Genomic DNA, 26,809 nt, shown 5'->3' on the forward strand with positions numbered 1-26,809 from the left:
TATCCTCTTTCAGTTTGGACATAATTTGTTCTTAGGCATACATTTCACAGGCACACATTGTCTGAAAGTCACTGCAAGCTTCCTGAAGCAGGCCTAAACAGAACAGTGTGATTATTTATTCCAGATCCTGTCCAGCCCACTGAGTCGCAGGGAACACGGCTATGATGCTGTTGTCCTTCTTGCCTTGCTGGTCAACTACAGAAAGTATGAGGTAGGTGGTATTCTGGATAACAGAAACATTGCTTCTGCTTTATTAATTTACACTGGCCTCTGGATTATTAAGGCAGCCTACTGTACAGTTTTTAGCCGTACACACTGTAGCATCTATTGGGGTAACAGCACACAGCTACAGAAGTCTTGCAAGGCACTCGTGTTATGCTAACTGTATCAGTCTGATGTATAATCAAATGTGTATGATACTCGCCCAGCTAGTCTTGTGCAAGCATGAAAGAAACTACCTAGGGGATTTCCAGTTCCTTCATGAAAGTATTCTGAGGAAGGTCCTTTTGGAAGAGTTACTGTTGTGCTGATCTTGTGTGTTTGCCTGTGTGTGTGCGACGGGTGTGGTTATACATAATCTCCAAAGCAAAATGAGCTGTCAGTCATCATGGGCTTCAGACTGAATTGAGTTGTGAGTACGTAAGGTTTGTTCTCTGCTTTTTGCAGTAGGTTTCTGTGGAGAATTGAGTTGAGGTCAAGTGCTTTGGAAAACGTTGTCCTAGGCGTCTTCAGACTGGGCACCCAAAATAAATGTGCTGATGTTTAGAAAGTACAGTCCAACCTGAGGCAGACATGTAGCAAGGGGACTTTCAGCTTGAGTAGTTCATCTGGCAATGTTGAAAGCAACTTGAAGAAAGGTTTTCTGTGACACCTGCCTGACTGCCCTTTGTAAGCAGTGCTGCAAACAAAGCCTGTAATAATGCAGTTGTAATCTTTGTCCCTAAGTAAAGTAGTTGCGTTCATTTGCTGTTCTTTGGCCCTTAGAGTCAGTTTGGTGGCTGCCTGGTTGTCAGTGTATTGTAGCATACTTTCATGCCTCACATCCTTTGAAGTTCTCTTTTTAGTTTACTGTGCTGCAGTTGATATGTTCTCTTTTGTTCTAAACTTCATTGGTTGCTAAATTGTGTTTCCAACTGCTTAAGAAAATGTAATTAGGCTGAAAATTAATTAGTTGACTATGATTTTATGTCTGTCTTTAATGTGAATAACCAGTGTTTCTTGCATCAGGATAGAATTATAGAATCATAGAATCATTTAGGTTGGAAAAGACCTTTGAGATCATCAAGTCCCACCGTTAACCCAGGACTGCCAATTCCATCGCTAAATCAAGTCTCTGAGCACTGGGCGTATGTTTTTTAAACTCTTCCAGGGATGGTGATTCTACCATGTCCCTGGGCAGCCTGTTCCAATGCTTCACCACCCTTTTTGTGAAGAAATATTTCCTAATATCCAATCCTAACCTCTCCTAGTGTAACTTGAGGTTGTTTTGTCTTGTCCTGTTGCTAGTTACCTGGGAGAAGAGACTGACCCTCACCTGCCTACAACCTCCTTTCAGTAGTTATAGGAACAGAAAAAATGCTGTGAGGAAGAGTATTTATTTGATCGCTTTCTCAATGTTTGAAGGAATGGCTGCTAGAATAGGAAGTTAAAACAAAATCAGGTAGTGACTTTTAAATAGCTAGATTCCTTGATAACATCCAGGTGGAAATTTCTTTGCTGCATGCTCAACCTGCTAGAATTGCATATTGTGGTTTTTGCTAGGCAGAGCTGAAAGAAATGAGTCAAAATGTGGGTTTTCCAATTTGTGTGGCTGTGTGGTAACATATAGTGTATCTGACAGCCCTTCCTGTCCAGTTACGTGGGCTTGCCTCTCATTGATATAGCCAACTACGAGTGCTGAGGAGACATTTATCAACACCGAAGAGTCAGAAAATTATTAATAAAAAGTCTCTCACAAATTATTTTAAATTAATCTCTTTAACAAAGAGAGTAATTCTTCAGCCTCCAATTCCCTCAAGATGGCCTGCCTGCAGAGGAGATGGCCTCATCAGGGCTGGCAGTAAAGCTGCTAAATCATCCCTAATGAGCGTTCAGGGAAGTCTTGTGAGGGGCGATCAAGTGAACTCTGGACTTTGTTTGTTACAGATGCGAAGATAAGTTAATCACTTACCTAGGGATTATGCATGGTTAGTTTGGGGTTTTTTCTGCTTTCTTTTACTACCAAGAAGATTGTTTCCCACAGGTTTGTGTTGGAGGTGGAGATACATTTGGAGGCATTGAGGAGACCTTACTCCCTCTGTCAGACCTGTGTGTCATGTTCACTTTGTATGGCATGTCTCACCTGGGGATTGCTTTAAAAATTAGCTGGTAATGATCTCCCCACAGCTTTCACCTTCATTTCTTTGATATTGTTGGCATCTAATGGTGGGTAGTTCAGGGAGGATGTCTTTAGTATTCCCAGGTTCCAGGAGTTTGTGTCTGTACCTCATAACTGATGAGAATGCTATAGTTTTGGTTTTTTTTATCTGGTGGCAGTGTACTGGAAAAGACCTGTATTCTCTGAAGATCTGAGAATCATATTTTTTTAGTTCTTTCTGGAGGCAGGTGGAGGCAGAAGCTATTTCTAAGTTTGTGTAACTATTTCATTGACATGCTTTGAAGTTTTCAAAATGCTTATCAACCACTTTTCAAGGCTGTTGCATGTTTCTGCACCTTGTGGAGTGGCAGGTATAATTTAATCTTTTAAAGCTTTTGCTGTTATTCCCAGTGATAGGGGAACTGGATTCTGAAACAGTAGGATTAGAATACAGAAGCAGACAGGGAGCCTGGGGTGGTCTTAGGGGTGTTCGTACAACTTGTAGGGTGCTGACGTTCATTGTAGTTCATCATACACATCTGTCTATGTGCAGACATGCTCATACACAATAAATGGAACTATTGTTTCTCAAGGAGGGGCAGGAGCAAACTGCACATCTTGTGGGCAGCACAGGAAATATTCTCATCACAGTGGTATAGACTTGCACACTGAAAGTCACTAGAAACTTCCTTGTCCACATAGAGTAATACAATGTGTGGATTACACTGCTTAGTCATCTGCCTGTTGCTTAAGGACTTAGGGAAGCCTAGAGGGGGCATGGAATGCGTCGGGGAGTGGGATACTTCAGACAGGAATTATTAAACAGACTTCTGCAGATATGGAAATGGCAATTGAAAAGATAGAGGGCAGAGATCTGTAGCAAGCTAGGCAAGCTTCATGACCCTATCAGCCATGCACTTGATGACGTCTTGATGCCAAGAGGCAGGAGGTGTGGAGCATGCTTCTTGGAAAGTCAAGGGCAGTGGGAGTCCAAAGAGTTGTTCATAAGCGGGAGCTGACAATGAACCCACTTCTCCTCCCTTTCCATCACAGGACAGTGTGTATGACTAGGTCTCGGGGCAGCCTGGTGATGTTGGTCAGTATAGTATCTCCCAGTCATGAGTCACAGGTTAGACTCTTCCGTGCGTAAGCTGTGGAGAGTGTCTCCTTGTTGTATAAGGAGAGCAAGAGAATGGCTGAAATTAGCAAAACTAAGATATATTTACAAGGATGGATTTTAATCTATATTTAATTATGAATGTGAAACTTGCTTTGCTTTACTGACACCGATTAAATTTAATTTCTGAAGGGGAGCATGGTTGTACAGAGAGGACCGTATATTGTTACTCAATAGAGGCCTCTACTTCAGCCTCAAGGAAATGTCTTTGTATGCTTTGTGCACAGATGGGTTCTGTGTGAGTTTTCTGTCTCTTAGACAGCAGACAGGGTTGCGCGTGCTGGAGGCAGGCTGACAGACTGGCTGAGCTTTGGTCTGTTCTGATCAGTTTCTTTTCTGAACCGAAAAGAAAGCCTGATCCTCCCAAAGCACCAAGTAACTGTGAGAGTGGTGTTTTCTTGTAAGCCTTATTTTTAACTCGCTGTCAAGCTGCAGGCAAATCAGTCTGATAATGGTGTAACTTGTAGGGCTGCGTCTGATGCATGCTTTGTGTTTTATTCTTCCCAACCACTCTGGCTTTACTACATAGAGCCTTTTCTTCTCTGTCCTGGTTCCAAGTCAACTTTGTTAGTTTTGCACTGACATATACAAACCAGGAAAAACAAATGTACAGTGCTAATCTAAAAAGCTTCCTAAATTATTAGGACTTATTTTTATAGATGGAGCCTGTGTGCTTTGTTCAGGTAAGTTCAAGGAATTAGTTTTCCAGAGACTTGTAGCTCTCCATGTAAGCTGTTTGTGTTGAGTTCTAACCCAGCAGCAAATGAGTCTGTAACATTGTTGTGCCTTCCTGGGTCCTCCTTTTAAGCAATCTTTGGGAGGTGTTGCAGAAGGGAGATAGCAGAACACTAACGCTAGGTTCCAGCTTCACTGCTTGTTGCTGCTGCATAACACCGTGTGTGTCACAGATAACAGGCTTGCAGGACAGCTGCTCCATTTTTCAGACTGACAGATGAGCTAGTGGAGGAGCAGGAACTCCCTCTCTATAAAATCAGGAGGCTGCCTGGCTGAGCCAGTGAAGAGAAGGTGTCCCTGTCATAGTGATCTTAGTTATGCTGTGACTCCTGTTTCTTTGTGTGTATTCTGGTTTGTGGGACGGGAGAGAGAGTCTTCCCAGGTGGTTAGGTAAACCTGGAAGGATAATAGTGTAGTGTTTTTTTTCCCCCCGAAGACTGAACTTAAAACTAATTTTCTTTCTTCTTCCTCCCCCCACCCTGAGCAGTCAGTGAATCCCTACATTGTGAAGCTCTCCATCGTAGATGATGAGGCCACACTCAATGTGAGTATTTGATGTGATTCCTCGGCACTGCTGGGGATGCTTTCATGCGTGGTGTTAGCATAATGAATGCAATAGTGGTGTCTGGTGGAAAGAAGATCTAGGAACAGTGATGCTGTAAAGAACACCAGTACAGTGGGTTTCTGCCCTGACTGTGCTCTTGCAGTAAGTTAGGCAGCTCATGATCTGGGCAGTTGGATCACCAGTGAAATGGTGAGGGTGATTAAAAGGCTAGGTAATGAGGAGCATGCTAAAGTTGATCTATGATACATTTATGAACTATCTATATGCTATGTGTCATCATGTGCCAAAGAGGCACTAGGTAGCTTATGCCAAAGATCTCATTTGCGGTGCTGTGTCATCCAATTTTACCAGTCCACAAGTCAATTCTTGTAGCAGCTCAGTGGAAGCTTGTACCCGAGTCAAGAGTCTGGCAGCATATTTTGAGTTGTAGACACTGTCCCAAGTTTTGTATCGAGGCCTAGATAGAAAGTGGCAGCACACTATGAGCTGTGTAAGGTCTGGACTTAAATGCTGTTCTTTAGGCATGAAGTAAAAAGTGCCATGCCAATTAAAAGGCAAGAATGATTATTCTGAGTTAATTTAATTAGCTTGACACAAAGGATGATCAGTAGCTGTGGAATGGTGGAGGCTGTTTGCAAGAAGTGAAAAGTTTACTAGTGTTCATGGCCTTTGTCTTTAACTTTTGGATGTCTGTTTTCTGACACAACAGTTCTTGCTACTTTATTGAGGCTTCTTGAGCAAGTAAGGTCTGTTTGGAGGTCCGAGGAGAGTAAATGTTCTCTGTTGAACTTGGTAATTAGGTATTTGACATTAAATTTTTAGTGTCTTGATTTTTGGATGAAATTTTTGTTTTACCATAGCATATTTTAATAGATCGAACAGCTTCAGGGGAAATTCTTACCAGCATGTTAGGTGATCTTGGGGGGCGGGGGCAGCACTACTAGTGTGTTCAGTGTTGATTTCCTGCATTGAGATTTGTAATGTAAAGATTTTTTAACATTTCTTTTCAGGGAATGGGACTTGTAATTGCCCAGGCTTTATCGGAATATAACAGGTAAAACCTAATTGTCTCGTTTATCTGTGCATGATAGTTGCTGTACATTTCCACAAACTTTTCTTTTATGTTAAAGCACTTACCATGTAGCAGCCCTGATACACCTGGAGAGGCAGGGAATAGTCTTATGCTTAGAGATACTTCGGCTCAGTTGTTGCTGTCATTGCAAGTGCAAATGCATCCATGCCAGCTGGGCTGATGTGCTTCAGGAGAGATGTTGCTGTAGGGGAAGATAGCTATTGTATGTTTTTACTATTGTGGATTTTACCTTTGTATGAACCTTGTGGAAAATCTTAGGCCCAAGTGAAAAGATAAATGATTTGCTGAGTACTACTCTGTTAGAAAATGGATTTAACAGAAACATGATCTAAAACAAACAAATGTATCCAGGACTATCCACCTGCCAGATCAGAGACGATTAGGGGCTGTATGCTCTTGCAAATGGTGGAAAGTGTTAACCTCTTCTGAAGAGCGAGCCAGAAGGTCAGCTGTAGGGGTAGCATGTTCCCCTCTGCCTCATAAACAACAGCACAAAATGTATAAGAAGAAAGTGCTTCAAAAAATTTGGAAAATTACAGCAATTTCACCTGAACAACCCAAGACTTCTGCGCTGTAGGATTCTCAAAGTATCCAGAAAGATGTTTTAATTCCTTTGAAAGTCTGCTATTACAGATATGCAGGTGACTTGTGACATCAGCAAATCATGTAAATTTATTTAACAGATAAATTATTAGTCTAAAGCAGAAAATACCTCACTCACCCAACTTCCTTCATTCTGCCAAAAGCTGTCTCAGACTGTCGTCAGTTCTGCTTAGCTCTTTCTTTTCCCTTTCCCAAAAATTTTAAATTGTGTTCTTTGCATGTTGCATTGTGTGTGATCAGATTCCTGTTTCAAAGACACAATAAATGGCCATTGTGAGCTTTGCTAGTTCATTTGAATGCCAAATGAGGCAATTTAGCTTAAATCTGAGGTATGTGACTTACTCGTTGATTTCACTTGCTCCAGTTCCAGTCCCTTCACTTACTCTAGGAATGTGGGATCAAGCAGGATCAGGCCATGAACCATAATGATCCTCAATGTTTTTGCTGGTGTAGGGTGATTGACACTGGTTTAGTCCATAGCAGATGATGACTGAAGTGAAACTGTTCTGTGCTTACTGACTGTGTGTATTCATGTGGTTCGTTACTGTTTTGCCAGTGCAGGACAAAATTTCCTAAGTCACTTGTCCCTTTCCTTTAGCATTAGCCCAGACTGGGTATATCCTCTGTAACAGCACAGGCACTGTCCAGTCTCATGGCTTTCAGCAACCCCACTTCAACTCTACGCAATTTACAAATATTTTAATACCCTTTGCATCTCTCTTCGTGAGTTCTTGGAAAGGGCTTGTGAATGCTGAAGCTTTCTCCATCCTATGTCCTTATCAGATAAGACTGTCTCACAGGGGTTTAGATAAAATAACCCTAGTCCGGTTTTTAACCCTGAAGCTTCATCCTTATTCCTTTTTGTTCAGGCAATACAAAGATAAGGAAGAGGAGCACCAGAGTGGTTTCTTTTCAGCTCTAACTAATATGGTAAGCAAGGAAGCAGTGTTTTTCTATTCTTAAAATAGGTGCCTTCATGGTAGCTCAGTAAGGAGGGTGTTTTCAAAAACTGTGAATTTGGGATGTTGGTTCTGGAGGAGGAGGTGCATTGATCCAAGCCAAAGCAAATACAACTGAAATGACTGTATTCTGAGGAGGGTGTTATTGTCTGGCTGGGAAAGCTCTTTCAGAGGATGACATCTCTATTCTGGCGTTAATAATTGAAATTGTTTTCCTTCATATCCTTCATTCTAGTTGACTTTATTTTAAAAATCACAGTTTCATGATGGACACTGATTTCAAACAGCTACTTGTTTTAAGAACAAGTTGCTGCTGTGCTGATGTAGCCTAAGACAGAGAAGCTGAATATTTTTGTGGCAAAGTCTAGTCTGTCACTGGCTTTTGAGATCGGTTTCTTTACTGTCTTGTTTCTCAGGCCTGGGTGCACTATAGTTATGAAGCATGGATTCTGTGGTGGACAGTGTCTGCATTTTCGGAGGGGTACCCTCCAAAGGCAATTGTGAATTTCTTCCTTGTAAAGAGTATCCACTGTGCCCCTTGTTCAGTCAGGCTTTGCTTTAAATTTAATTGTAGTCTGAGGTCTGACAGGAAGATTTCCTCTAAGTAAGGATGGTTCGGTGTTCACAGCTGTCTGTCAGGAGAGACGTGGGTAAAACTGCTACCACTTTGTGACAAGCAGATTGGAAATCTCTGTCCTTTTACAGAATCACAGGCTAATCCAGTCTGGGATTCAAGATAGTGTCTTTTTCTTCTTTTGTGATCTGACAGGTGAAGTATTGGTCAGTGGCAGTGGTGCAGAATAAAATGTTTGTAGGTGGTCATCCTGTTTCCCATTTTTATTTTACTATATTAGAAAGAAGGTTGCAGCTGTGCCTTGGATGAGAACACCTCTCCCAAGGCACTGCTGATTTCGTGAAATCCATGTCTTTTCTCTCGTCTAATAGCTTTCACTAATTCCTCCTATGCAATACTCTGTCTTTCCATAGGTGGGCAGCATGTTCATAGCAGATGCTGATGAGAAGATCTCCGTCCAGTAAGTGCACTGTTGCTGGTTACACAATGAATGGCAACTCACCACTGAGCGGTATGATCTGCCCCATCATGGAGCTGTTCTAATGTAGCAAACAAAACTAGAGAGACAAGTTCTCTTGTAACTCAAATGGTACCGCACCCCTGCAAACAACAGATTCTCACTTAAGTGAGAAGAGTGCAGCAGGGGGAGCCACAGCTGAATTGCTTGTAATGAAGTGTATAAAACCCCTGTGGTTTTTATGAGGCGTTTTTAACATGTAATAGGCATGTTGGAGGTGGCAGATGGGAAGTGATGATTCGTGCACTCTCATCCCCAGGAAAATGTTTTTCAAATTAAGGGTGAAAGTGATAAATACGAGGGTTTGTGGTATCTGTAGGAACCTCTGTCCATAAAAGAAAGGACTTTAAACGCAAAATGCTGTTTAAGCAATGAAGGGGACCTTCAGCTGGAAGGGCACAAAGTCTGTAGTTGAACTCTAAAAATAGCTACTTTTATGGATTGCTAAGGTACTGCTAATAACTGGAAGAACAACTGGATTGCAGAGGCGGAGTTTTATATAGTTGAAAAAAATTTTCTTGTTTCAAATGGGCCATGCTTCTGGAAAACTTTTCCCTTGGGGTTCTCATCTGCTGTTAGCCCTTAACTAGTTGTGCTTTTGTCTGTATCCTTTCCACAGAACGAATGAAGCAATCCTTCTGGCCCTCTATGAAGCTGTTCACTTAAACCGGAATTTCATCACAGTTCTGGCACAAGTGAGTTTGTGTGATGTTTGCCTATTTCTTTGCAGTAGATGTCTTAGAAATTAGGGAGTCAGGAATAGAATTGATGAAAAGATAAATTTTCTTCCCTCTGGCCCCACCCCCACCCACCCCCACCCGCCGCCCTGCTTGTCCTAGGTGTAGATGAGCATGAAAGATCAGAAACAGGCCAGGGCCTGGATTTATTTCAGGAAATGCTTTGTGCCTTGCCAGAAAATGAGTAAAGTTTTGAGGGCACAGCTCATGTTGGAATGAGCCATCTTTCCCCTGGAATGGGAAGGGCCGCATGGAGTGCCTTCTGTGCCCTATTGATACTGCCTTTAGGGGGAGGATGGGAGTGAGTGAACTGGTAGGGTAAGATTGCTATAGCTGTCAGAGCTATTCATGTTCTTGTTAGGTTAGGGTAGAGGGAAAGAGGCTGATCTGGCCCCAAAGTTGGATGAATTGTCCTGTCTGGGTGTGCACAGACTGCATGTTGTTCTCTATTGGTGTATCTTTTGCCTAGGGCCTAATCAATACATGACAACTGTTATTTCAAATACTTTTTTGTGTTCAAACTTCCTTGGTGACCCCAACCTCTTTTGCCTGGGAGACTCACCAGAGCATAGCACTTAACCTTGTGCTGTTTATGGTGAAGAAACAGCTATGGCAGCATTCTGAGAAGCAGTGGGCTGCTCCATACCTCTGATCGCAAACCTCTGGATGCTTTTCTAAACACTGTGAGTTTGCAAAGGTGGTTATTGCTGGAGACAGAGGAGTCTGTCGGTCTGGTGATTGTGCTGTGGCTGGCTGGAAGGATAGCCCGATGTGTTTAGGAAAACCCATCAGGTTTAGGCTCTTAATTTTGGTTTGTATGTATTGCTGGTAATCTGTGAGAAAAATGACATCAACAAAACAGTTGACACCTTTCCCCAGTTATTTTACATCCTCACAGTGCAGTCATCCGTCACAGGTTAGACACTTGGCATGATGGAGGAGACCTTTGGCAGCTGGTGACAGTAGTGGTGATGGAGGAGGTCTGATAGGCAAATCTGCTGCCTCTGAAGGAAGCTTCTGTTCCATGAGTTGTTAATTTGCTGAGGTTCACTGCCTTTCTTTTCCCAGGTTATTCATTCCTACCATTTGTGAGAGATTTCTGCTCTTTCAGTTCTGTGTAATACCAACTCAGGCCTTTCTGTGGTCAAGATATCACAGAGGGAAGGACAGGCCTGTGGCAGGGAAAAGAGCAGCTGGAGTAAAAGTTCTTAAAATAAAAATAAAAGGATAAACTAGTTATTTGTGAAAGTGGCTGCTTCAGTTATCAGTGATTGGTGGGTTTCATTGAAATAAAGGTCTGATATTCTTGGGTGGATTGTCTGTAATCCTTCATTTAAGAGAGGGCAAGGTAGCTCATGCTGCCCTTTGGAAAAAAACCCTCTTAAAAAGCCGATGAATGCTCTTGTTTTAAGTTGGTGTCCATTGCTAGGGACTGCATGAATGACTGCCTGCTGCTCTGTGGGCACACGGGAAGAGCAGGGGCCTGAAGTGTTAAGGTTTTGGTATACTTACTAGCTTGTGGGTCCTCGGTTTGTGCTGCTAGGTGGCACTATTATCTCTCAGCTGATGGTTAGTGTTTGGGGAAAAGAAAGGTAAACACCATGGCAAAATCTACAGAAGCAAACCTGTTTTATGTAAGATTTTCAATGGAAAATTGTATTTTAAAGTTTAAGTCAATACCTGTAATGACTTAAAATTGTCTTTGAATTGTAGTTATGTGTGTCTCTGCTTCCCATAAAATACATGTATTTATAGTTGCTCATTAAATGAGAATCAAAGACAATGTGAAGGATATCCACTTGTGAAAAAAATCTACAAGAATAATGTCAAATCAGCAGTTCTGTATCCCTTTCTTTTATTTTGAAATTGTGATGATATATTAAGGCGGATGAATAGTTTATGTAAAATTTGCCCTATGAAATGGACACTTTGCTTGGCAGCCAGACTTAAAATAGCAAGGCAGATTGCCTACAGTCTCATCAGTGTGGATAGATCCGGAAGCTTACAAAGAGTGGAGTCAAAGCAGTAATTAGGCAGGCAACTATTAGCAAAGATGAAATGGGCAGAGTAACCGACTGATGGAAGCTGAGAAGATCGATAATGATAGTGTTATTTATGTTATGTACTCTTTCCTGCAGTGCCTGGGTTTTATAGTGAGGCAGGGAAGTAATAAATTGCCATCATCTTTGAATATGAACAGGTGGAGGGCAGGAGTGAGGAGAATTTGCTTTTAGAAAGAGAAATAAAAGGATCTTGGAGGAACACTTCAAATGCCCACCTGTGGGTTGTTTTGGGGGGAATTGAAAGCTGTGAACAGTGTGGTCTTCTGCATGCCTTTTTCCATTCTGCACTGGGGAAGGGCATGTTACCTGTCTGCTGGGGACAACCACCAGTTTGTGATGTGTTTTTATGTTTTGTGGAGTAAAGAAATTGATGTACGTTTTAACTGTTAGACACCCAAGGTCAGGAAGCATAGCTTTGCTTTTTGGAGGAGGGTTTGAAGTTTCTTGAGACTTCATTAGTCATGTCTATTGTGCAAGAGCATAGAACAGTACAAGTAGCGATCTGTATGGCTGGTGCCTAGGGAAGGTGTTGTTGACCTGTGTGTGTCTGGGCATTTGTGTTTTCCTTAGAGCCATCCCGAAATGGGGCTGATGACAACACCCACAAGTCCAATTCCGACGACACCTGTCACTCCACTTGGAACCACCCCACCTTCTTCAGATGGTAAGAAATGTAATGATCTCCTGGTGGAAAAGCAATTAAAAACTGTAAAATAACTAGCAAAGCATTTTCTCAAGATGGCAACTAATGAAGTCTGTCTGGAGCAGATGTAACCTGGTGGTCTCTTCCTGGAGCGACTTGCCTTACTGAACATGAGCAAGATTCTGTTGCCTTGAATTTATTTATGTTTTGCCTTGTATGTTGCTCAGTGAAATTATGCTGATATTCCTTTTGAAAACAGTAGTGTCCCAGTATCTGCATGAAGATATACCCAGCCCGTTAGTTATTCCATGCAGGCTTTTACTTAAGAATATTTCTAGTGTCAAGTTCTTTGCACAGGATTTTTTGTCATCGAAACAGATCAACAGAGAATCACAGTGGATTCCTGCTTGTCATTAATGCACTTGTCCCTAGCTTTGAATTAATTGGGATTGGAATCCATTCTGGGTGTGGAAGTATTTCCTCCCTCTTGTTGCCTTTTCTCTGATAGGCTTTGTAAAATGACTGCTTGCCCTGAGATAGATCTTCTAAATTATGGGTCCATGTAAATATGCTTTGAAATCACCTAAAATAAAACCCTTTTCATTTAAGGTATGGATAGATACAGCTTAGTTTAAGAGAAGAAATAAATGGCTGTTGTGTATTTTTATGGCATCCTCTAGATCTGAAGGAAGTGCTTAATGAAGGAACAGCGTCATTTTGAATAGAGCACAGTTTGGAAATGTTTTTGGGGAAAAGCAGCCTGGGTTACTCAGTTATATCAGCTATTCAGGTCATTTGATATCCTAGTTAAGGATGATCCTTCTTGCGGATGAATTCTATCTGGTTACCATGGATATCAGAAGCTTCAGTTAAAAAGCCCCCTATGTCTCAAGTCTCCCTGTGCATATAACATAAAATGTAGAGGGATGGGCATTTTGTGGGCTTCTGTTCAGTGTGTTTGTTGCAAATGTATCCACCCACACACCATATTATACAACTGACAGAATTTATGCTTACCTACATCTACAGCTTGCTTACACTCTCTTGTATTAATTTACCAAAAAAACAAAAGCAAAACAAAAACTCCATCCTGCTTTCAGCAGAGGCAGTGATCTTGTAAAGCTTGAGACTTCTGGCTGCTTGTAAGGTTACTAATTTTAAGAAGAGGAGCTGATCTTAATGTGCAGCAATTATATCGGGGAAACATCCTTTATTTCTATTTGCTGTCACCTTGCTGATCCTTACTCTCAGTGATAATTTTTTTTTTTTTGAGGACCATGGCTTGGTTTAGTTGGTGGTGCTTTAGTATTGCTGTTATTTTAAAGGTATGTCAGAATTTTCCTCATTTTCTAAGGTCTTGCAACTTGGCTGTAAAATTTGCCTATGACTGAAAGTTAGCAAGAGGCATTTTCACTTTGGAATGAAAAGATTGATTTCTTTTTCCTGCATTTAAAAAAAATAGTGTAGTTGAGCTGTTTTCAAGTTACAGCAACATGTAGAAATCCATCTAGGGTTTCAGGCACTTTTTTTTTTTAATGCTGACTGGGATTAAAAATGGGTTCATATTCTGGTTTGAAGTTTCTCTGGCTGTTAACCTGTAGTGTGAATTAACATCTTTTTAAAGTTTAAAATGTCTGTTAAAAAATCGGGATCTGTAGCATGAACCAGGATAAGCAGTGATGTGTACTTTACAGTGATTTTTTTTTTTTAAATTAGACTTTTGCTAGAAACTGTTGATCCATAATATGCAAATCAAGTGTGCCTGTCACCATAGTTATCTAAATGTCAGTTTGCTTACTGTTGTTAAATATTCATTCACTGCATTCATTGTAACAGCTCCAGAAGGACCCACTGGGGATATAAATACATTTTTCAGACTTTTAGCGAAGTCTTTGAGCTATTCATAATATTGGGGGTGAAATAGCTTGCAGTGTCATTGCATAGACTTTGCCAACAGACTGGGCATGTTAACAATGTGTCAGGAGCCCCAGAGCTTCAAGATTGAATGGACTAAAACAGCTCACACTTGGGGATGTGCAGCCTTTAGAAGCTAAAAGCTCCATTATGATTTCTTTGATGTGATTCGAACAGCGAGGTTACATTGATCTATTTGGCCTGTTGTTTCCAAGGGCTACAATTTTATATTCAAGGTGATTGTATAATCCTGAGCTCCGTGAGAACCTCTGCTGTGCTCTGGGCCTCTCAGTGCTCAGTTTAAAGAATCCTGTGTCTTCCTGTTGGTTTGTCTCCTTCATCCTTCTGTGCCTGTGCTTGCCCCAGTTCCAGGGGTAAGTAAGCGTTACTTGCCTCATTACAGGGTTATGATAGGTAAGGCTTGGATTATGAAAGGCATTGTTTATTAAAGCAGACTTTTCTCTGAACCAAAATACAGCTGCATGCAGGATCAAATTGCTTCCCCTCAGAGCCCCAAACCCCATAAACCTAGCCATCCAAAAATCAGATGTGAGGAATTCCTCACTTCTTGCAAGATCCGATCTCATCATAAATATCTTTTTCTTTCTGCAAGAGTGAGAAAAGCGTTGAGCATTCCTGAGGATACATGGAAAAGCGATAATACAGTTCTTAAGGTGTTTGTCCTAGTGGTCTGCAGATCCGTTTCCAGTCCAAAGGGAGCCCTATCTTAGCCTATCTTTACAGCTTGAGAAGAGAGGGTACCTTCTGGCAGTCATAATTCAAGCCACCTATGACCTCCTGCACATGAAAACCTGTGAGTTTGAGCTCCTAGGCAGCCAGAACAGTGGTGTTATTGTCATGTCAGAACAGGCACGTAGAGCTGGAAAAGATCCCATTGACTCCTGGAATCTAGTGCCTTGTGCTTGCAGGCATGTCATCATAGAATCCTTTAGATTTATCAGACTCTGACTTAATTTGTTAAATTTGTTTCCCAATAATTCCTGTTGGGAGGCAGTTTCAGCATCTTGTTCTTTGGTTACAAATCTTCAGCTTTCCAGTTTGCATTCCTGGTCAGTTTATACCCATTTCTCATGATCTTAACCTTTACTTTGGAACACAGGTAGCTCTTTCATACATTTTTATACATTGGGTTACACACCTGTGTTTTGCTATCTCATAAGAAGGACATTCTGTTCCTCTGATCAACCTACTAGCCTTTCTCTAAACTTGTTCAAGTATGAGTTTACCCTCTTTAAACATGGGATCAGCGTAATAATGCACAGTGCTCGAGACAAGGTCCCACCAGCACCTTGTGCAGGGCATTACTGTGTACCTGTCTCTGCTGAAAGTGTATCTGTGCATTTCTAGATATGTTGTAGACCACACTTTTCAGTGCTTTGTGTTGGTAGCTGGTCATCTTGTGATCTGATAGTGTACCATAGTATCACAGTGTTTTGCTTGCAGCTGAGTTTTCAGTTTGCCATGGAAGTAAATCCCCGAATTCCTGAGCTTATGGCTTGCATTGTTTAATTTTTTTGTATTTATCATCTGATTCTTGGTTTTATCCTGTTCTTTCTGTGCAGTCTGATATTCCTCTGTGTTATAATATCCCAGCTTTCTGCCATTAGCAGATTCATTAGCACACAACTGTTTCCTGTGCCTAGGTCACTCACAAAAAAGACGACTAAAATTCCTAAATTCCCTAAATTGTCACCTAAGGAATTCAAGTAGTAACTTCTTCCTAGACTAATAATTTTTCCAATTGTTTCTCCTTCGCCAAATTCTTGATGTACTTCAAATTTCTGTATTGGTTCCCACCTATCTGCTTCACTCTTGATTTTTCATAAAGAACTGTGTTAAGTGCTTTACTGAAGTCGTCCTAGACTAGCTCCAGCAGTTTTTGGTTGGTTCTTTGTTTTATTTTGTTTTGTCTGAGATAATTTATATTATTTAATATCAGGGTTACCTGGCAGGATCTACAGGTAAATGCATACTGCATTTTTCCCACTTATCTTTCCGTCCTCTTCAGTATTTCTTGTAAAGCCTTTCTGAATGGGAAGGCTGAGAATGGCCCTTGTGGACAGCTCGGGCTCTGTCCTCAGTAAAAATGTGGCTCGGTCACATGGTAGAGGTTTGACAGTTCATACACTCAGTGCTTCACATGGTGCACGTCAAGTGAGCAGGAGGCACCTTGTGCAGTTAGCTGAGTAATTGAGATAGCTTCTTGTAAAGTCTAGGACAGATTATGTCCAGTGTTAAGGTGTCAAAAGTACAGCTGGTGGTAACCAGTTATTCTGGAGAAACGGCAATGAACTCCTGTTTTGCTGCAGGTATGGAGAGTACATTTCTGCTCCCCGCTGCGTTTTGATTTCTCCAGTACAAGCTAAGATTGCTTCTGCTTCTTGATGTTTATAAAGCTGCTCTTTCTCCCTTGTCTTGTGTGTTGCTTCTGCAAGAGAGGCTGTTGTTGGGAGGGAAGAGTGGAATTGATGTGGATCTTTTGGAACTGAAATGCCAAAATTGATGAAACTGAGAAGGGCTTTTGCTGGGTGTGTTTCTTTCCAAACTGAAAATGGTGTGAATGTCAGGTGTATTGATTGTAAGAATTAGTTGGATTTTAGTGTGAGTATCTTGAGCTTCCTAGGCTGGGAATGTTCATGAGTGCTAAACCAGCAGGCTGATCTCCCCAGGGGAGGGGGGGTGGGGGGCAGGACAGAAAAGAGTATCACTTCACCAGGTACCACAACCTGTACTTAGAGCAGGAGAAATGGTCTCTGAGGGAGTAGTACCAGTCTTCGAAACAAAATCTTTGCTGGGTGGTCATGGAAGAGGAGGAGTCGGGTGACCCTGCAAATAGCTGATCCAATCCCAGGTCGGTGAGCCTGTGACTTGGCTCTCTGTATAGTTATCTCTTGTATTTGTGGAGGGTAAACAGTGTCTTATCTGCTTTGTTCCAGTTATAAGCTCTGCAGAGCTGCCTTTGGATGCTGATGTGCAAACTAGCAACTTGCTGATAACCTTCTTGAAGTACAGCTCGATTGTGATGCAGGACACAAAAGGTAAATAAATTCTGTTGATGCAGCTGTGGATGCAGCAAGCAGTGCTTCTTGAAGTCAGGAGGATGTAAGAGTATGTCTAGTGACTCCAGAAATAGCAGTTAAGTGGAGTCCCTTTAGAGGACTGAAGATTCCACCTTTTGAGAAAATGAAATTATTTCTTATTGCAAGATAAGAGTTATGAGACTAGGAGAGACCTAATGCTGCAGGAGAGAAGTCAAATATGGAAAGAATGTAATAATAATAACCTCTAATAAACCAAGCCTGTCCCTGTGCAGGAGGTGTGAACATATCTGATTCCCAACTCTCTGTCAGAGAGGGGCAGTCATGTACAGAGAACTATTTTTTTTTTAAGAACATTTAGAAGCTGACACAGGAGGCAAAGCTCAGCCTTAGGAGGAAATATTTCCTTTGTCCTTTGGTACTTGCTGGTTTAACAGGCAGCTCTTTAATTATAAAGAGGACAGCAGTAACTTACGCTGCACTGGCAGTAATTTGCTTGAGAAGATATATTTCCATATTGTGCTTTTTGATTCTCCTGATAGTTTTGTGAGGGTTAATTTCAGCTTGCTGGAGTTGAAGTATTGTTTCATCTCCTGCTCAAGATACCCAAGAGTGCTGTTTTGCCCGGTGGCTCTATGGGCAGGACCACAGTGTGAACGTTAACAAGTGATCTTTGTATCACATTTCAGCCTATTACTGACTTCTGCTGATAAGTTAGATGTAACAACTGAACAAAAATAGGAAGATAGCTGCAGAGCTATGATACATCAAGTACTGAACTTCATGATTGCTTGTCACTGGATAAGAAGCCAGGCATGAGAGTTCCCTTGCACCTGCTAGTTTGCAGTAAAATTGTACCTGGCTGTCCTGTTCTGTATGCAGGCTGGTTGAGAAAGAAGTGAGTAATTGAAACTAGGACCGAAAGGAACTTCATGAAAATATCTAGCACACCCCTCAAAACCAAGGCAGAATCAGGTTTACTTGTATCTTTTCTCAGAGGTGTAATTATGAAGACACTCTGATGGTGGAGCATAATTTTTAGACTATCCATTCCAGTGTTTTAGCTACCCTTATTGTGAGAAAGCTTCATGTGATTCCTAAATTCTTTGCTGTGATTTAAATTAATTACTAGTTATCTTTTTCCAAAATAGATATTGAGAATGGTTTATTTCTTTTTTTGTGTCAGCCCTTACATTTTTGAAGACTGCTTTCATGTTTCCTCTTGTCTTTAAGCTAAACCATGTCAATCCTTTGTTCAGTCACTTCTTTACAGATTGCACACATGAGCGAGGCTTACCAGCTCTCTAATCATTCTCACTTGCTTGTCTCAGGGTCTCTCTTGCCGATTCAAGTCTCTGATAGAACAATTTTATGTTTTTCAATCTAACTTCTGCACTTCTTAGCCTCAGGGACTGCCAAACTGGTTTAGTTTCAGATGGAGTGAAATCTGATAGAGGGGATTCCTTACTAAACAAGCCAGCAAGAGATGAGATGATTCTGGTATGCCACAGGAGTTGATGCTTCTTTTTTTACTTTGGTTCTAGTTTGTATAATATTTGAAATCTGTGTAGCTGATAGATTTAATCTCCTTGCTGCCATGGTAGTAGGGTAGCAATGAGCTTCACTGACTGATCATTGAAAAAAGGTGTACCTTCCAAACCAGTGCTTATTAATTCTTGTGGCTATATTCCTGTCCTTATGTTTTGATGCTAGATGGGGCCCTGCCTAACTTTTTTTCTTATGTAAGACCAAGCATGGAAGAGGCTGCCCAGGGAAGTAGTTGAGTCACCATCCCTGAAGGTGTTTGAAAGACATGTAGATGTGGCACTTAGGGACATGTTTTAGTGGTGGGTTTGGCAATGCTAGGCTAACAGTTGGACTCCATGATCTTAAAGGTCTTTTCCAACCTAAACAATTCTATGATTCAATGATTCTGTGGCACCCATGTAGCAACAAGAGAAGAATGAACAATTTATTCCATGTGTCTTGAGACGGGTGGTAGCAGTTAGAGGGGAGACTGGTTTATTCCTCATCCAGGACTGGACAGTTGTTTTGGTCTTGGCCTGGAAGGCATAATTAAATAGATTGCATTTACTAGATCCTCCTCTTATTTTCTGTCTTGTGTCAGTCAGAGGCAGCTGCCATGGGAGAAAGAAAAATTCTGCATCGTTTTTTCCTATCCATAAAATAGAGTTCGTACTGATATACCTCCCTGTAGGAAGTCTGCTTTGTTCCTTTCAGTGAAGGATGCTGTGGAAAGTATGCAGTGTCTGTGCAGGTAGCTGCCTGCACAGCTGCCCCGTAACTGCTGAAAATGGCATGATATTCACAACACATTGGCTGAAGGCCGAGTACTTGATGTGACACAGGAGCCTTTACAGCATGATTCTTATAGAGGGAAGTGGTAGCAGCACCTACAAAAACATACAGGGAGGCCTTACAATAGAAAAATAACAAGGCTCTAGCATATCTGAGTTCTTTGAGGCTGTTTTTTCTGCTTTGCTGGAGTGGAAAACTTTTCACTTAAACATTTTAGCTGAGGTAAGGAGACACGGGAGAGACTTAACTCTCCCATTCTGAAATTCTTCTTCATCTTACTTATTGCAGCAAGATGAAATCAGCACACTTCAGGGCACACTTGTTAGTAAATATCTGTCCCTCAGCAGCATAAGAAAGAAAACAGAGGCATCAAACTAGACAGAACAGCTAGCTAAGCCCATTCTATCTATTTTTATAGATTACCATATCACACCAACGAGCAAACTGTTTGTAAAAGTGACCTGCAAAAATTCAGGGAGCTTGGCAGATGCTATCATGTGATTTATATGAAAGTGGTCTGACTTTCAGTTTCCCTCTTGAAGTCTGACGCTAAGGCAGATGTCTGGGATGGCATGTTTAGTAGTTTTATGCTTCAGAGAAGCTGTTGGAGGTCTCAGGAATGTGTAGTTTTAAGCTTCCTCAGAATTTAGTTATAAGTATATTGTTGTGGTTGGTTTGGTTGGTTTTGGGGTTTTGGGGTGTGTGTGGTGTGAGTGGTTTGGTTCACAGAACAAAGATTTGTAAATGGGCTTGATTAGACAGTACCTTGAACAACCTGATCTTAGCTGGCCCTGCTTTGAGCAAGGATTGGACCAGAGGATTCTTCCATCCTAAGTTACTCTATGGCTGTATCTTGTTTTTTTGGTATTTCAAGATTAAAATTGTGAGGGGAGAGTTTTAAATAATGGAAATAAAAATTACATTCTTCTGCCTTAGTCATTCTCTATTTGTGAGTCTTTCAGCCCTCCAATGGTCATTCAGGGCAAAAGTTCTGAAACTTGTTATTCAAGCAGCATGATCAGGGTGGAACTCCTTTGGCTTAAAATGCTAAGTCGTTGCAGACTTCCTTCTTTTGTGATTTTTGCACAGAGCGAAGTAGGTCGTGTCTCTCAGTACTGGGGTTAAAACTCAGGACTCTGGGCATAACTTCAGGAGTCATTCTGTTATACCATGCTATACCTCTGCCAAAGCTTTGCGGCTTGTTTCATAACCTACAGCAAAGGTGATCTTTTTCTTTCCATCTTGTCTAAGAGAAGTAACAGTGCATCTCTGCTGTGACAGAAAGATGGGGACTAATCCCAGTGTTTAGAATATCTGTGGGAGTAAAACTGAATGAGACAGAAGCCCCACTGATAGGTACAGTGCTGTTGGAGGTTCAAATCAGAAACTTTGCTGTTGGTGCAGACTGGTGACAAATTGGTGGTATTTAATGGTCAGGCTGGAAGGTGAGTGCTTAATAGGAGTAGTTAGACCACTAGCTGTCATGGAGGAAGTAGGAGTATGAAGAATCTCTGAGGCTAGGCTTTTCTCTTGCTGCGACAGCTGTCTCGCTCTTTAGCATTGCTCGGCTTGTGTGGCTCATGGAGGACTTGTTTTTTCTTCTTTGCAGATGAGCACCGGCTACACAGTGGCAAGCTGTGTCTGATTATCCTGACATGCATAGCAGAGGTAGGTTTCTTGTGTGAAACTGTTGAGCAGATGGTGTGTTACAGGGCTCTATCTGTATGCACATCCCCTGCCTCCTGTTGAGCAGAAGCTGAAGATCTGCAGTGGTACTGAGTAGTGAGGACCTCAGGCACTTAACGTTTTGCTAATAAACATGATGCAGTACTGTTTAAAATTAACTTGAAACTTGGATCACCTTATTTGGGTTAGACCGCTTCCAGGGATGAAGAGAGAAAAGTGAACCTAAGCCTTTTCTGTCTTAGCTGTTGATTGACCTTGTGATGTGGCTTTTAGATAAGTAATATGCTAATGGCTTTCATCTCTGTGCTGTTCATGGTAAACATGGGCAATGCCATATGCCTTCCGCCCAAGGAGAATAGTCTCTGAAAGAAAGCTGTGTGATTATAGGTACCTACAAGTAAGACAACTAGTAAATCTAGTAGTAGGGAGAGAAAGCAGTATCAGAGCTATGGCAGCAGTCCTGGCTGATTGTGGTCCCGTCTCATGTGAATTATGTACTAATGGCTTGACTGATGCCCTGAATGGTGACTGAGTTTGTGTGGTATTTGCTTTTTACTTGCTTGCAAGTAAAGGCCTTCCATTCTTAACAAAGAATAAAAAGCAGTGAGGCTGACAGCCAGCGTAAGGATTCTGAAATAATGTTTCTTCAGGGTGCAGCCTGAAAGCTAATCACGTGCATTTCAAATACTTATAATTAAATGGTTTTGGCACTTGAATTCTTCAGGTGGATGCATAGATAATACAAGATAAGATATTCTGTTTCTACGTAGCAAGGGCACGTTTTGGTTCTGGTATTAAAGAGCAGGTATATTTATTACCAGCCTGGCTGTGTATTATCTGGAGGAATCACTTTGATTTAGAGCTGGTCTTGGAATGAGCTTTGTCTGAGGGGTGGGACAGCTGATAAACCTACCTGCTAATACTGCAGTGACTTCTGGTATGGTGGGTCCATCAAAATGCCTTATATATATCTATATATTATATCTATAGATATAAACCTTTGTCCACATGGTCACAGGAACTTGTGTGCTGGAGAACCACCTCATTTGTTACACAGTGCTTGTTAAACCCTTGACACCATGGTGTATGCAGTCCAGAGTTTGGATGGGCAAGGGAGGAGAATGGAAAATAAATTGCTAACAAAACAAGCAGTAGTGCAGTCTTTAAGTGGAATTTGGATCAGGATTTGTGTGGCTGGAGACACGGATGGGTACAAAGAGGAGGTGAAAGGTAGCTTTCTAACCTTATAGCTGTATGTTGGGAGTTTTACATGAAACACATATGATGTGAGGAGCAAGTGGAAGGCATTGGGCACTTGGTTGGCTGTTCATGTTCTCCTCCCTTTTCTTGCCCTTTTCAATAGGATCAGTATGCAAATGCTTTTCTCCATGATGATAACATGAATTTTCGAGTAAACCTACACAGGATGGTGAGTCTTTTCCTCCAGATGGTCTGTTTTTTCTCATTGGGATGAGAATACAGAGGATTTGAAAACCTGTATGTTGAAAACTGTGTCACAGGCATCTAAGCTAGATTGCCAGGGCATGTGGAAATACTGTGAGAAGTGCAGTAGCTGGGGAATGATTTTGAAATTGCTCTCGGAATGTCTCACTCTTGTAAAGAACAAAGAGCTGGTTGCCCTGTCAGTGAATGCAGAGGCCTGTGTAGCTGGGGAGGAGCTGTGTATTATGAGGTCTCTGAGGAAGTCGGTGGCAGAGAGAATGTTCTGCCTTAATCTTCAGCAAACGTTAGCCCTCATGTGATATATTAATAGCCAGCTGGAGTTACACAAATGTTCTAATTTGGCTTCCTGGGTGGGGTGATTCACCTTAAAGGAGGAAAGTATTTTTTCTGGAGCTTTTTCCTATAGGTATCTGCCTTGTGAAGCTCTGTAGTTACAAGTAACTGGAATGGTTATCCTGTGTTTGTGATATTGGCAAGTTCTACTTCATCTGACAGTGAAGCAGCACTTTAAAGTGTCACTAGTCAAGGACAGAAACAAACATCTTTATAGTGAGCATACTGCAAGGATGCTAGTCATTCCCACTTAACAAAAAACTTGCCATTCAATTAGTGTTTTCGGTCTGTTACAGTAAAGACTGAAGCCATTTAATACTGCACATGCTGTTAAGAATGCAGATTAGACTTCTGGGTCAGAAGCAAAACAGTATGTTAACCAAGGGGGAGGAATTGCTGTGTGATTTTTATATACACACACACACACTTCTTTTTTTCCTTCCCCCACTCCTGATATAACATTGACTTCCAGTGACACAGCTAAAGAAAGAAACCCCTGGTATTCAGGATGCTAAAAAGCAGGCATAATTTTGCTTCAGCCACAGCCTTTAGGATTAATATAGGTGAGATAGCAGTTGGAGAAAAAGACAAAGGGAAGCCTGTGCTGATAGTACTATTTGCATGAAAAATAAAGTAAAACACAGAATGTCACTTCAGGCTTCTGCTGACTTCTTTTCATCTTTGTGTGTTTGAAGCCAATGAGACATAGGAAGAAAGCAGCAGACAAGAACCTGCCCTGTCGCCCACTGGTGTGTGCAGTGCTTGGTGAGTATCCTTAAAGTATGTCTGTGTTCATGGTTCCCAAAAGCATCTTTCATTCTGCAATAGAAATACGAGATTTCTGGATTAAGGGTAGTGGTGGATGGACTCAAAAGGAGGGCTGATATGTAGTAAAGATATTTCTAGACTGTCCATCTCTATACATGGCTGCCTCGCAGAGAAACAAAATCCAAGATTTGCTGCTATGTAGCAAGAAATCCTATATAAATTCATAGTAAGTTTTGCAGAAGCCTGTTGGCCCTTTTAACCTTAATTAGTAACAGTAGGGAGGGCAGTTGATTAATAAATTCAGTGTATAGGTGAGCATGGTAACAGTCACAAGTACTTAGTAGGTGATATGATGAGGGCAAATATATGGAAAAGACGTGTTTGTGAAAATGTTTGCTAGACATTTAGTCTTTTCTGAGGAAGAAAACAGTGGGAATGTCAGTAGCTAGGATGGGTTTTGCCTGTGGATATGGAGACACAATTTAAAGCTTTTTATGGAGTGCTGATTAAATTGTGACATTCATTGCTGTGGAGGCCAAAAGCATGAGTGGGTTCAGGAGTGGACGGAGCCTGGATCCCTGGATGACCTTAAGCCTGATGATACGGAAGCAGTCTCAGTGCAGCATTTTCAAACAGGTGATTGTTGAAACCAAGACACAACAGCTGCATGTATAATCTTTCTAGACTTGCCAGCTTTCATGCACTCTTTCCCTAGACGTCTTAGTCACTATTGAGTCATATTGCTGGGCTATTAGCGCCCTAGGAAGTTACATCTCACACTTGTTACCGTTGGCATGAGTTAAGCATTTTATGTTGAAGTGGTGTTGGGCAGAGAACACGCACACATTCAGTTAGCATTTATTAGCTGAACCTAATAGGAGTTCTTTAGTGACTTATCTCTTTCAATTGTATTCCTATACTCTTTGCCTCTTATCCTCGCACTGGGAGCCCTTAAATATTAGAGACAGTCACCTTTTATTTTTTTCTCCTGCTTGTCTGAATGAGTCTTAAGCAGAAGCTTAGCCCATGTTGAGATCAAACTAGCTTTTCTTGCTTCAGAATTTATTTTAGGGAAAAACAGGTGTTCTCTACAATGTCTTCTCTTTAAGTAAACATCTGGGTTGTGCTTTGTTTCTGGCAAGAATGATTTTCTAAGATATGCTTCTCAATAGAATTTTCCATTAGTGACAAGGCTTGAAATAGAAGAGCATCAGAATTCATGGTGTATTCTTTATTTGACTAATAGTGGGGGAAAGCAAATGGGGAGGCCGTGCTTCAAAGCAAATTATATTACGTGCCCTCAGTTTCCAGTAGTCTTTTGTTGTTTTTTAGTTTGGGTTTGGTGGTTTTTTTTTAATTTCAGAGGATGTCTAATGTTCTTTCAAACAAACAAAAGGTTTTCTCATCTAAGCAGGACTGTTGTCTGGTAGAGGTAGGTAGGTGGGGTAGTTTGACTTCCTTATTGTTGTCTACTAGAAGCTAACTGTAGCTAGCTCAATACTTACTTTACCGTTTTCTTTTCTGTCAGATTTGATGGTGGAATTCATTGTAACACACATGATGAAAGAATTTCCTATGGATCTCTATGTGTAAGTGTCTGTGGGGTGACTCATTGTGATTTCATTTGAAGTTTTAATTTGGGTGGAATTCTAGTCATAGAGCAATCTTCTGGCTGAAATAACACTTTGTGGCTGGTGGTGAGCAGGGTGGCTTTTCATGAACTCTTCCAGCAACTTTTTCTACCTTCAAAAATACCCTGTGTGCCAGAAAATTGAAAGTGAAATGAATTTCCACCTTTCAGACCAATTTCCTAATCTACTTGATCAAACACAAAGAGCTTTTCAGTCTGAAAGAAGTTTCATAATACAGTCATTGCAAGAATCCCCACTTCCCAGAAGATGAATCTCTGTCTAGAAACTGAAAAGACTGTTTTGAAAAAACCAAGGATGACTGACGTGAGGCCTGGAAGGCAATGTGAAGAGTGGGAGAGAGGCTTAAGCCTGAAATAGCCTGCTAAGCAGCAAGGGGTAAAACTTAGCAATGGGGAAAAGGAGAGAAGAGGATAGGGCTACACATGAGCACTCCATGTGTCCTGTGAGGCCCCTAGAATGCTTTGTTCTGCTTTAGCCTGGAGGGCAGAAATAGGATTTAGGCAGATCATTGGCTTTGCTCTGACTGTTTGTACAGTACTGAATTTCCCCAAGGCCTGAACAGCACTATATTCTGTAGAAGAGATAAAGATACATAGGCTGTTTTCCCTTAAGGTAACTTTTCAGCGTGTTCTGATTTTGCCCAAATAACCCTGAAACTTTAGTGCCTTTGCAAGGATTGTACAGCTCACTTACGAGTTTGAGAGAAATGTATTTTTAATGACAATTACAAAATTAGTTGTAGATGGGTGTACTGCATTGGAATTTCACAAGAAAGGTGTGAAATGCTTGGGCTCAGAAGTAAGGTCATGTTTGAAAACCCCATGAGAGTAAAAATAATGATAGCAACCATCAGTGGACATCTATATCCATTCATTTTGGCATGTTTGTGCAGTCCTTTCACTACACTCCTGTCTGAAACCATCCCATAGCAGACATAGTTATTGCAGACAAAGTGGGTGTTCTGAATGCACAATAGTGTCATACTTCTCTGCAGTACATTTAAAAGGTGACGATATGAAGCGGCTCAAGGGAGAGCATATTAATATTTAAAAGAGAAATCCAGGTAGCTTTCACCAAGGGTGTTTTTTGTTCATTATGTGTATTATGAATCCTCAGCACAAAACCAGACACACCACTAGGGTGAATGACTTCACAACTAAATCAGTGTGGTTTGGGAGTCTGTAGGCTGGTAGTTAGTGCTCTGGCTGTCTAGGCAGGAGTACTAGAACTCGTATACCACTCCTCATCCCTTTTCTTCCATGCCTTGATTTCACCCCAAAAGCTCTGTGCTGCTGTATACACCCACAAGGTTTCAATGCTGAGATCTTTTAGCAGAGTATTTTGCATTAACAGCTATAGCAGTTACAAAGAAATGTTTTGGCCATTGCCACGTTATTTCTGGTCAGTGCCTTCAAGTAGTTGTGGGGTGGGTTTTTTTTGCACAGGCCAATTTTAGTCTTACAGCCAAGCAAAAATGTAGGTGGAAAGGTATCGAGCATTGTCTGGTACCAGTAACATCAGAAACAGCACGTTTCTCCCTAGAACGATTGCTGTTCCTGATCTGAAGGCAGCTGTCTGTATCCTAGCTGGTT

The 26,809-nt window shown here is 41.3% G+C and overlaps 1 protein-coding gene across 5 annotated transcripts in view; it reads left to right on the top strand.

The window, feature by feature from the left end:
* The window catches only part of ARMH3 (armadillo like helical domain containing 3), a 129,898-nt gene that overhangs the window by 13,148 nt on the left and 89,941 nt on the right, over positions 1-26,809 (top strand). For 4 of the 5 annotated variants that reach the window (XM_080402386.1, XM_080402389.1, XM_080402387.1 and 1 more), the window contains 12 exons: positions 125-211; positions 4,756-4,812; positions 5,844-5,887; positions 7,399-7,459; positions 8,476-8,522; positions 9,199-9,274; positions 11,950-12,043; positions 16,894-16,995; positions 20,924-20,982; positions 22,364-22,429; positions 23,493-23,562; positions 25,094-25,154. In XM_080402386.1, coding sequence (XP_080258512.1) covers positions 125-211; positions 4,756-4,812; positions 5,844-5,887; positions 7,399-7,459; positions 8,476-8,522; positions 9,199-9,274; positions 11,950-12,043; positions 16,894-16,995; positions 20,924-20,982; positions 22,364-22,429; positions 23,493-23,562; positions 25,094-25,154 — 824 coding nt within the window. The remainder of the gene's footprint in view (positions 1-124; positions 212-4,755; positions 4,813-5,843; positions 5,888-7,398; positions 7,460-8,475; positions 8,523-9,198; positions 9,275-11,949; positions 12,044-16,893; positions 16,996-20,923; positions 20,983-22,363; positions 22,430-23,492; positions 23,563-25,093; positions 25,155-26,809) is intronic. The other variant, XM_080402388.1, reaches the window with a different exon arrangement.

This window comes from Falco punctatus (assembly GCF_963210335.1).
Source record: "Falco punctatus genome assembly, chromosome: 9".
Lineage (NCBI taxonomy): Eukaryota > Metazoa > Chordata > Aves > Falconiformes > Falconidae > Falco > Falco punctatus.